General features: G+C 26.2%; 1 protein-coding gene across 1 annotated transcript; it reads right to left on the bottom strand.

Moving 5' to 3' along the window:
* Positions 1-6,415: 6,415 nt before the first annotated feature.
* On the bottom strand, positions 6,416-9,825 carry LOC130963318 (receptor-like protein 7). Its single transcript, XM_057889448.1, has one exon. It carries the CDS (start codon positions 9,823-9,825, stop codon positions 6,463-6,465), a length of 3,363 nt encoding a protein of 1,120 aa, XP_057745431.1. The 3' UTR covers positions 6,416-6,462.
* Positions 9,826-11,696: the final 1,871 nt, after the last annotated feature.

Consider the following 11,696-nt stretch of genomic DNA (forward strand, 5'->3'; position numbering starts at 1 on the left):
ATTGTTAGGAAATTATTATTTCTTAATATATTTATGGACAATACATATATTAATTATAATCGCAAATTAAGTAATTTCACATTAAATGACTTATATAACGGTGATCTCATTTATTGTCATAAATGTTGAATTAAATAAGTCATTATTGATAAATAAGATTAAAATTATAGATACTAATTTATTTGAATTTTAGGGTTTAATAAGTGTTACACTCAAATATAAATAATGACTTCAGGATTTTGGTCTCTAACACATCAAACTCGCCTTTGTAACTCTTTTTCTACAATAAAATTGTGATTCAGTCCTATCAGAAATACAGAAGGTTTTGGTTGACGAAGATCAAAGAACCACAAGAGCCAAGCTCTCTTATCTCAATCATACTCTCGAATTAATGGCAATAATTTAGTTTTCAATGGCGATAATACAAAGTGTTTAAATCAACCAAATGAATTCAATAGTTATCTTTTGCACATCTTATTTAAATTTGAATTTTAAAATTTAATTTGTATATTTTTTTCTAATATAAATTATTTTTGACAAAAAATAGAGAAAAAATTTATTAGGCCAAAAAAATATCCTATTAAAAAATTATTATAAGGAGATTTATAATTAGAAAAGAAAAGAATAAAAGTATTAATAATAATTAAGAAAAAGAAACGAAGCTTGTATTAAAGAATGTTAGAAAAGAAATAATAAAGGTCATAATAATAATAATAATACTGAAGAATGAAGTTGCTGCTTTAGGCTTCTAACCTTTATCTTTGGCCATCTTTTTTTTTCTTTGCTTTTTTTTTTTAAATTATCAAGTCATAAAAAATTAAAGAATAATTCAAGAAAACGAAAATAGTAAGATCAATAGTAACTATACAAATCAAAATATATAGGAGAAAAATAAACTATTATATGATAGAACTAACATGAGTATATTTCATCATTAAATAAACAAAGTTAACGCACAACAAAATTACATATAAAGAGAAAAAAAAGAGTTAAAATATCCAAAGTGATAAAAAGATTGTTTTATGGAAAACTATAAAATAATGAACTTCTAACTAAATTAAATTATATTTATTATTATTAAAAAGGGTAAGAGAGAGCAGCAGAAAAATAGTTTGTGTGTATTCAAGTTGTGTAGAATGATACAATATAGAAGGAAATTTATAGATGTTAAGAGAATTAAAATAATAAAAACGTAATCTCCTATAGTAAATATTCAGATATGTTAAATAATGCTAATTGATTTAATTGATCCTAATTATACTCTAACAATTATATTCAATTAATTGATATACATAATATTAAATTGTGTGATACTTAAATATCTAATCAAATCAATTAATTGATATAATTATTTCACTGTAATAAATTATATTTAATGAGTTTAAAAAAATAAATCAGAAAATATTCTAAGAAGCATGCCACGTCAACTTTATCATTAAGTGCAAAAATTTGATTTTTATATAATAAAATAGATAGATATTTCATTATTCGTTATTTTAACTTATCTATTATATATATATTTTTTATATTTACCACTCAATATATTAAAATACAATTTATGTCTAGATAGGAATTACATAGATATTTAATTAAAAGAGCATTTAATTTTTTAAAATATAATAACAGTTTTAATTTTTTTGATTTTTTTTTTACATTTTTTGTGTTTTTTAAATAAAAGACAAACCTATAGCAAAAATAGGAAGAGATGGTAGTATTTATTGAAGAGAAAAAAAACAAATATAATTAAAATTCGTACATTCAAAATATGTTTGAACTTTGAAAAATGAGATGAGACATGAGAACACAGAGACACTTGGCTTCAATGAATCTGTTTACATCATTAAATTCAATGTTCTTTAGCTTTCTATTTTTTTCTCTTTTATTTTATATGAATTTATCAATGCCAAACATGCATCATATAGAGTGTTTTTTAACTCTATCCATTCTAATTCATATATTATCTTTGCTAAACAAAATATAAAAGAAAAAAAAGACGGTAAATAAATTAAAGTTATTATTATTTAAAGAGAAAAGGATAAATTAGTATTTTTGTATTTTAAATTAATTAAGATCCAAATGAAAGATAACGTTAATTTAAAAAAGTTAAATTAAAATGAACTCAAAATTGATATTTAAATTATAAAAAAATTGATTTTCATATTTTATAAAATATTATACTCGCAGTAATTGTAAATATGACGCTACTTAAAATTAAATGAAGTAACACATTAAAACAAATAAAAAAATTAAAAAAATAACTTAATTTTGTATAAAATTCATCTATAAAATTCTGTACCGAAAAATAAATTTAATTTTAGTATATTAATAATATAAAATATTTTATATAATCATTCAATTCAATTCAATTAAATTTATCTATTTAGATCATTATTGAAAAATAAATTTAGCATACCGACATACAATTACTTTAAATTAAGCAACAATTATCAATACTATATAAAAGACACACTATTCCACTAATAATGTTATATAAAAAATAATTTTCTAATTTTCTATACTAATATTGAAAAGTCTATATAATACTATATAATAATATTATTATTATCAATACTATATGATATAAAAAAAATCACCGTGCTAATATAATATTATCAATATTATATAAATTATATGCGTATATAATATTTAATTAACACATTAAGACATATATAATATTAGTAGTAAAATTAATTAAGTAATATATATTATAATAATTTATATTAATATTTAAATATCTAATCAAATCAATTAGCTGATATAATTAAGTCATGGTAATAAATTATATTGAATGAGTTAAAATAATTAAATCGAAAAACATCTTTCGGAGTATGCCACGTCAGCTCCATCACTAAGTGAAAAAATCTAATTTTTATATAATAGAATAAATTTATATTCATATTATTTGTATTAATTCGAGAGTTTAAGCTATTTCGTCAATTTTTAGTGAGCAAAATTAAACTTAAACTTTAAAATTAAGATTGATTGCTAAGGAGTTGAACTTTCAATCCAACATAATTTTCTTGAGTTGGGGGGTTGAATTTGGCCAGATTGACTAGGCACTTTTACTTCTATTTATTTGTTTAGAGGTTTTTTTTTATTATCTAAAATAAATAAACAAGAAAAACAAGTAAACACAAAGCTGGAACAGAGGAAGTTTCTTATCTTGGCTTTATTTCCAAATCTTGGAAGTCAAGACTTGTTAATTTTTTTGAGCTTTTGACTTATAAAAAATAATAGTATTAATGTTTGGTATAATTTTTAAAATTAAATTACGGCTTTTTAAGAAGCTATTTAAGAGTTTATAAAAAAGTTAAAAAAATGACTTCTCTCATAATACTACTATTTTTTATTATATTTTTAAAAAATAAGCACTTTTAGAACTAAAAATTCAAATACAAAATAACTTATTTATAAGCTACTTTTAATATAGTTATTTATTATTTAACTTATTTTTTTAAAAAAAAACTTAATTAATTTATTTACCCAAATTGAACATAAATATAAATAGAGAGACTAATATTTCACTCAATTACAAAGGAGACTTTGACATTATTAAATATTGGCAACAAAAATCAAAACCCCATAAGTGACCACCAGCAATATTAGGAATAGATGATCATTTTTCTAATTTCAAATCATAATAAAAACTTTGAATATTGATATTTTTTTTCAATAATAAAATATATAAATTAATTCAATTAAAGATTAAATTAGTTGCCAATAAGTTATAATTTAAATGACATGCATAATCTCTTTATACTCAATTAAGAAGTCGCAAATTCGAGTCTCATATCTTTGATAAAAAAAAATTAAATTAGTTCGATAAAACTAAAAAATAGATAATTTATTGAATAACTTTTGAAATATATATATATATATATATTTGTAAAATTTTAAATTGATATAATTTTTATAAATATGGATTTAGTTTATATTTTTAGATGAATTCTACCAAATTCTCTTAAATAACATTTAACAAAAATGTGTTATAACTTTTAATTAGTTAATATTTTGATCTAATTACTAATTGATTATACTAAATAGTAATTTGAGTTACCTAAATTTAACTAAAATTAATATTTTAACTATATTAAAGTCAGCTTATGATGAATTTATTGTTTAAAATAGATCCTTGTATAATTTTTAAAAACATTAACAAACAAAACCCTCTTCCCAAATCTTTCTTCGTCCCAAGAAAAAATTTTTTTTCTTCTTACTGAAAAATAAAAATTTAACCTCGAAGAATGGAAAATTGTTTTCGAAATTAGGTCCATATACTATTAAAGTAGTTTAATGATTTGAGTGTGAACATTGGTTGAACAAATTAGAGTCTGTCAATTGTCACTCTGGGCAATAGGCTACTCTTGTATTGGAGGGAAAGTGGTGGGGCAACAGATGGAACGTAAAGTTTGGGCTCTATGTAGGGGGTGGAATCACGTGGTCAAGCTTTACTCTTAATAGGCCTGATCTATTATATAGTTTAGTCTGTAGTTTATTATAAATTCTTTTAAAATACTAAGTTTGGTTTATTATTCAGTCTGATATGATCTGAAACCTATTAAAAGGTCTGATAATTTTTTTTACAAAGATAATAAAATTATTTAAAAAATTATTTTTTAATAAAAATAGTTATATATAATATACCATATATTTAATATTTATAAAAAATTTATAATTTTAATGTATTTAAAATATATAAAAATATTTATATTTTTTATAATAAAATATAATAAATTTAAAATATCTCATAATTTTATTAATAATAAATAATTATTTATATATTTAATTATATTTGCAGCGATTTTTACAAATCGCTGACATAATTGTCACAAATCAGATAATTAATTTTGCGGCGGTTATAGAACTGCTATTTTAGTCAGTAAATTTAAAAAGATTCATACTACATATATTTGTGACGGGACATGCAAAATTCTCACATAAAAATTCGCAAAAATAAATTTAATTAAATGTCTTTATATATATATATATACATATATATATGTATATATATATATATAAAAGTTGTGTAAGTAATTCTAATCTATTTTATTTTAATTTATATATTAAAAATTTTATATGCATGTTATTATGTTAAATTTTTGTTTGAATTACGTTTGATTTGATATATTTAGTTGAATTATATATAATTTTATTATGATTGTGTTAATTTATTTTTAAAAAAATTTAAAACTTAATATCCATATAGATACTTGCAGCATTTGCAGGTATTCGCTTCCCATACAGAAAAATAAACGGAAATTTGACGAAAATGAGACAGGAATGAGAATATTTTACTAATAAAGAACGGAAAAAGAAAGAGGAGTCCTTGCTCCTATAAAGACTCATTGTCATCCTTACTTATCATAAAAATACTTTTTTTTAATTTTGTTTTTACCGATATATTATTATTTTAAAATTAAAAATAGAAGTATAAAATATATATTATATATATAAGAATATCTACTCAATAACAAATTTAGTTTATTATTAATATATAAGCTCAAATAATTTTAGATTCAAACTTACCTTAAAAATTTACGAATTTAGATTATTGAACCATTAATAAATAGAATTTGAGTTGACTTGGTTGTTTTTCATTCTTAGAAAAGAAGAAACATTGATAGAACAAAAACATGCATGTCATTTAATTTATTTTGAAGCTGTAAAATCCATAGTATATATATACTAATCCTGTATACATAATTTTAGATATTATCTTTCTAGTATTACCAAATAATTATGATAATAATAATACAATGGTTCTTGACCCTTGCTGTGGAACTATAATTTTTAATGGCATTCATTGGATTATTATTTAAAAAAAATCTTAGTGAGAAAATTTGTAATAAATAAGAGATTAATTACTATTAAATTTATAAATTCTATGGTACATGAAATATAAACTCCAATATGTGAATTTAAAAACGATTAGATCATATTTTTTTACTTTACCAATTTTTTTTATTTTAAAACAACTTCATTCATATTATTCAATCTTATTTTATTTTTGAGAAAAAAGTTAAAAAATAATTCTTTTTAACAATAATCAACCCAATATTTTCCTTCCTTTTTTTTTTTTAATTTTTTCCTTTATAATAACAACTCAAATTCTTAATCCTCATAAAATCACAATCGCTTATCTACTATTTGCCGGATGATTACTGATAAAAAAATTTGTAAAAATCATGCAATTCATTTCAGGACGCACTTATAATAAGTTAAAAACACATGCACACATTCATGTAAGCAATCTCTTCAATTCCGAGGCTCACTCTAAAAGGAAAACTTGAAATAAAACTATCATGATTTTACGCCCTACTAATGGCTAGGTAGTAGGTTCAACCAAGCTAACAAAGTCTTTATTTTTATATTGATAACACACAAATTGAAGGAAAATAAGAAAAAACAAGAAACAGAAAAGAAAACAACATCATCATTATTCAAATTAAAGTGAAACAACAATCAATAAGGCTTCCACCTTAAAGATCTATATCTCTTCCCACCACGACGTTCATATACAAAATCAAGTTGAGGGACAATCTTGTAAAGCACATCGTCTACTTTCTTGGAGTACCACAACCTCCATCTCTTCCACAAAATGAGTGGCATGATAAAGATTCCAAACCCAAAAGTGAATCCCAACTCCACACTTAGCAAATTCCAATCAATTGAACTACTACTATGAGAGTTAGTAGTTTCAGATGACGGCGGTTGTGACAGTCCTTGTCCTCCTTCACCACTACAATTTTGGGTTAATGGTGGCCCACACAACCCTTCATTGCCTATGAATGAATCCGCTTCAAAAGATTGGATTTGAGTACCTGTTGGAATTCTTCCCACAAGATGATTATAAGACAGATTCATGATGGCAAGAAAAGATAAACTTGCAAGCTCATTGGGAATCTCTCCTCTCAGAGAATTCATTGACAAGTCTAAGGACTCAAGATTTCCCATGTTTCCCAAAGTTGAAGGGATATGACCTGAGAAAGCATTGTGTGACAAGTTAAGAGCATGCAATGCTTTGAATCTCATGATCTCTTCTGGTATTGGCCCCTCAAAGTGGTTGGATGAGAAATCCAACGAAGTGAAAGCAATGAGAATCTTTTCCAACTTCCTTTTTTGACCTTTGATTACAATGGTAACAGAAGCCTCATACCTACGAAGACTTGTAACCTCCCCATAAACATGAGAGAGCAAGTGATCTACCACAAAAAGTGGCTCAACGGCAACAATTTTGGCTAACTTCATTTTACTAGTCTTTGTTAAAATTGTGGTTATAGCTGCAAAATTCACAGAACTGATCTTGTTATCATAAATATCAAAAGACAAATGGTCAAACCTTGATATATCTTCATCAGACATCAATGCTTTCCAACTCTGAAAGAGTGTTGTAGGTAACATGCCACTAAAGTTGTTGTCTGCTACATCAACAATTTGAAGCCTTTCCCAATTGCCAATCACATTAGAGCACCCAATCTGTCCATAAAATTTGTTTGACCTCAAGACCAGGACACTTATCGTAGAAATTTTCTTCAAGAAGCACGGGAACTCGTCCATTAATTGATTGTTTCCAACATTAAGGACTTGGAGATTCTGACAATTGGCCAAAGATTTTGGGACAGTTCCCTTTAAAAGATTTCCATTGAGATCTAGAAACCTTAGAGCACAAGAAGTTGAGAATGTATCAGAAATTTGGCCATTGAGATTGTTTCCAGCAAGACTCAGTAGTTTCAGAGAGCTACTCCTCCTTCCTGTCAAGCACTCAGGAATCTTTCCAACAAAGTCATTGTGTGAAAGATCAAGCACTCGAAGAGTTGAAATATTGCAAATGGATTCATCAATTTTTCCATGAAAACTGTTGTCTGATAGAAATATACTGATTGCTCCAGGAATAGCATTACCAATATTACCCGCTGGTGTAATAATGGAACTGAATCTATTATTTGAGTAGTCCAAAGAAACAATATTTTTGGCGAAAATGGGTGCTGGCCCCTGCAATTGATTTTCATGAAGATCAAGATAGAACAAATTTGAACTAAGATTTTGGAAAGGCCCTTCCAAATTCGTCAGAAAATTGTGAGAAAGATTCAAGGAGGTCAGAAATTCAAATCTCCAAATCCAATTGGGTATGATCCCTTCAATTTGATTGTTGGATAAGTCTAAATAAAGTAAAGTGGTCTGATTTCTCAAAAATGAAGGAAATGTACCCAACTTGCATGAAGCCAACCAAAGGTTCTGTAACTTGGGAAATGGCAAACCATTGTCATCTATAGCACTTGCAACAACTGACAAGTTGTTGTGTGAGAGATCAAGTGTTGTTAATTTTTGCAGGCCTTGAATCATACTCAATTGTATTGTGCCATTGAACATGTTTGTGGAAAGTTCAAGAAAAGTGAGTCTTTTTAGTTGAAAGATAGACAAAGGAATACGGCCTTGCAAAGAGTTTCCACTTAAATCAAGCATCCCTATTAATGAGAAGGAGCTATTTGGGAATTCATCAAGTTGGCCATCAAATCTATTGTTAGAAAGAGAGAGTAGTTGTAGAGATGGAAGGTTAAACAAAGACGAAGGGACTCTTCCATCTAGAGAGTTATCCCCTAAATCAATGCTCACAAGATTTATAAGGCCTTCAAAATGGGTGGATGGAAGTGGACCCTTTAGATAATTATGATTAAGCAACAAGCTTCTCAGAGCCTTTGACCTATTGAAAGATGGAAGAGGACCAGTAAGGTTATTGAATGACAAATCAAGATAAACAAGTTGGGCAAGATTTGAGATTGAATTGGGAAGTGTCCCATTGAATTGGCAATTGGACAAATCTAGTGTAGAAAAATGTTCCAAATTGCCAATAGAATCTGGTATAGGACCTGAGAAATTTGTGTGGCTAAGATTCAAGTGACTGAGAGATGCTTGATTTGGGAAGTTTGGTAAGGAACCATGAAGACCTTGATTATCAGACACATCAAGAACTTGAAGTGATGGTAGTTGAAAGATATTTTTTGGAAAAACTCCACTCAATCCGCAACTTCTGAGCTGCAATGTGTTTAAGCCAGACAAATTCCCAAAGTAATCAGGAACTGGGCTTGACAAATTGTTATGGTCTAGTTGAAGTACTGAGAGAGATTGAAGCTTTGTTAATGAAGGATCAAGAGGGCCAGAGAGATTGGAAGAGGACATACTCAAAACTCGTAAACTTTGTAGGGAAGACACAGCATGGCACCACTCCTCTCCTTTGGCTGAAATTGCAACACCATCTAGATACAGTTCTTTCATTCTTGTAAAGTTCTGCACAAACTCTACAATGTTTGGCTTCTCAAGTTTTAGACCATGTTGTGATGATGAGGTGAATGTGGTAGACAAATCTAGAGTTTCCAACTTGGACAAGTGAGAGATTTTAGTTGGAATTTGTCCCATGAAACCAGCATTTGACAAATTCAAATACCTGAGATTCTTCAGGTTTTTGAACTCGGAATTAATTCCAAAGTGGAACTCATTACAAGCCAAATTCAAATTTTGCAAATATTGCAGTTTGAAGAGACTAGTTAAGTTTCCTCCAGTGATGAATTCATGGCTTATGTCAAGAGCAATAACATTTCCCTTGGTGCTGCAAGCTACACCTTTCCATTGGCAACAATCATCAGTGTGGTTCCAATGAATTAGTTTCTTGGACTTAGCTGGGTTAAATATGAGGCCGTTCTTCAAATGGAGTAGCAAAGATTGTTGATGGCCAAGACATTGGGAAGTAACAATGTTAATGGTGAAAGTGAAGTTTAATAGGGACAAGGGTAGTAGCAAATAAAACCACAAGATAAGGGTGGTTTTCATTATGAGAGGCAACTTATAAATTATAATCTATGACTATGATAAAGGAGATGTATGGAAGAGTAGTGAATATGTCTTTTTTATTTTTGCATATGAGAATATGTTATCCGTTCCTTTTATAGATTCCAAATCATATGTTATACAACTCAACTGCGTGCAATATGTGGTATTGTAGTAAGTCGCCATCAACAAAAAATGCACAAAGTCCTCCAACATTGTGATTGCATGAAGTAGTCTCTCCACTCATCCCTTATCTTCACACTTCAGTGATCAAACAAACAAACTGTGACTTCATTCCATCGCCCAATCTTTACGTTTTATTTTGTTGCACCAAAATGATTATGATTTTCTCCTTTTATTTTCTTAGGCTGATTGCCAATAATCTATTTAATTATAATATATTAAAATAAAATTGAAGGTAGTGTTTTAATGTATTTTTAATCTTCTAATAATATGCCATGTCGGTATAAGTAAGTATTTGGCATAATTTGTTGATTATTTTTTTTAATTGAATTACTTTTAGATCTTTTATTTTTACTTCTCACCTGTTTTATTATTATAGCTTAGGATTTTTTTTATTTTTCTTTTCACTTTCATGACATTTATTTTTTTTAGATTATTCTATAATTTTTATATTTTTTTATCCTTTATTTTTATATAAAATACTCTATATATGCCTTCAATATTAATATTATTTCTCTTTATTAGATATAAATATAATTCATTATCTTTTATACTCACTCTCTCTTATGATTATTATATAATATTATAACTTAGGATTTTTTTCATTTTTTTCTCACTCTTATGTCATTTATTTTTCTTTAGGTTACTCTATACTTTTTATATTCTCTTAATTTTTACTTTTATATAAAATACTAAATGATTTCAATATTAATTTATTTCTTTTTAATATATATAAATTGAGTATTAAAACATAATTCATCATCTTCTTTCATACTTACTCATTTAGTCCTTTTTATGTTTTTAGTATAAATTAGCATTCATCTCATACCTGGTTTTTATCTCCTCTTTTTACAAAATATTATGTCATTTATTCTTTTTTTTTTTCATTCTTATTAATATTTTACACAAGTATATTTGAAGAATTTAGTTGATAACCACGAGTCCTCTTCTTTTTATTTTGCTAAACATATGTATTAGATAATAAATTTCTAAAATACTAAACTTTTATAATTTTTTAGAGTTTTTTTTTAATCTTTGGTCTAATTGTATTCATTAATTAGCTATATCATCATCTATATATATATTATTTCATTTTCTTTCAATCATTTATATTTTTTAATATTATTTAGTTATAATATATTAAAAATATATGGTACTATTATAAGCCATAAAAAATAAACTAGAAAATTAAATGTATCATGTCCTTTACGACTTCTTTTTAGTTTTTACATTTTTAGTTTAATTGTATTCATTAATTATATTATTTATATATCATTTTTTATTTTTAATTATTTATATTTTTTAATATCATTTAGTTGTAATATTATGATACAAAATTGTATCAAGAAATAGAGAACTATATAACAAAATCAGAGATAATAGAAGAGAAATTTCTAGAATTAGGGTTAAAGAAAAAAAAATAGAATTACTCATTACATCACAGATAGGACTAATCCGCTGTGGTACTGATCTCCATTTAAAGGTTAGGTTTGTCGCTGGCCAATGGGTTGCTGCATGCACAAAACGGGATTCGAACCACCAACACTTGCTTAAGTGGACTAGTGAGCTAACCACTAGACCAACCCAACTTGGTTACAGATATCTCACCTTATTACATATATCATACTCATATTTATAGTATAATTCTCTAATTGGGCTAGTACAATACTAATCCTATCATTATCCTACCC

This window comes from Arachis stenosperma, chromosome 2 (assembly GCF_014773155.1).
Source record: "Arachis stenosperma cultivar V10309 chromosome 2, arast.V10309.gnm1.PFL2, whole genome shotgun sequence".
NCBI classification, from domain to species: domain Eukaryota; kingdom Viridiplantae; phylum Streptophyta; class Magnoliopsida; order Fabales; family Fabaceae; genus Arachis; species Arachis stenosperma.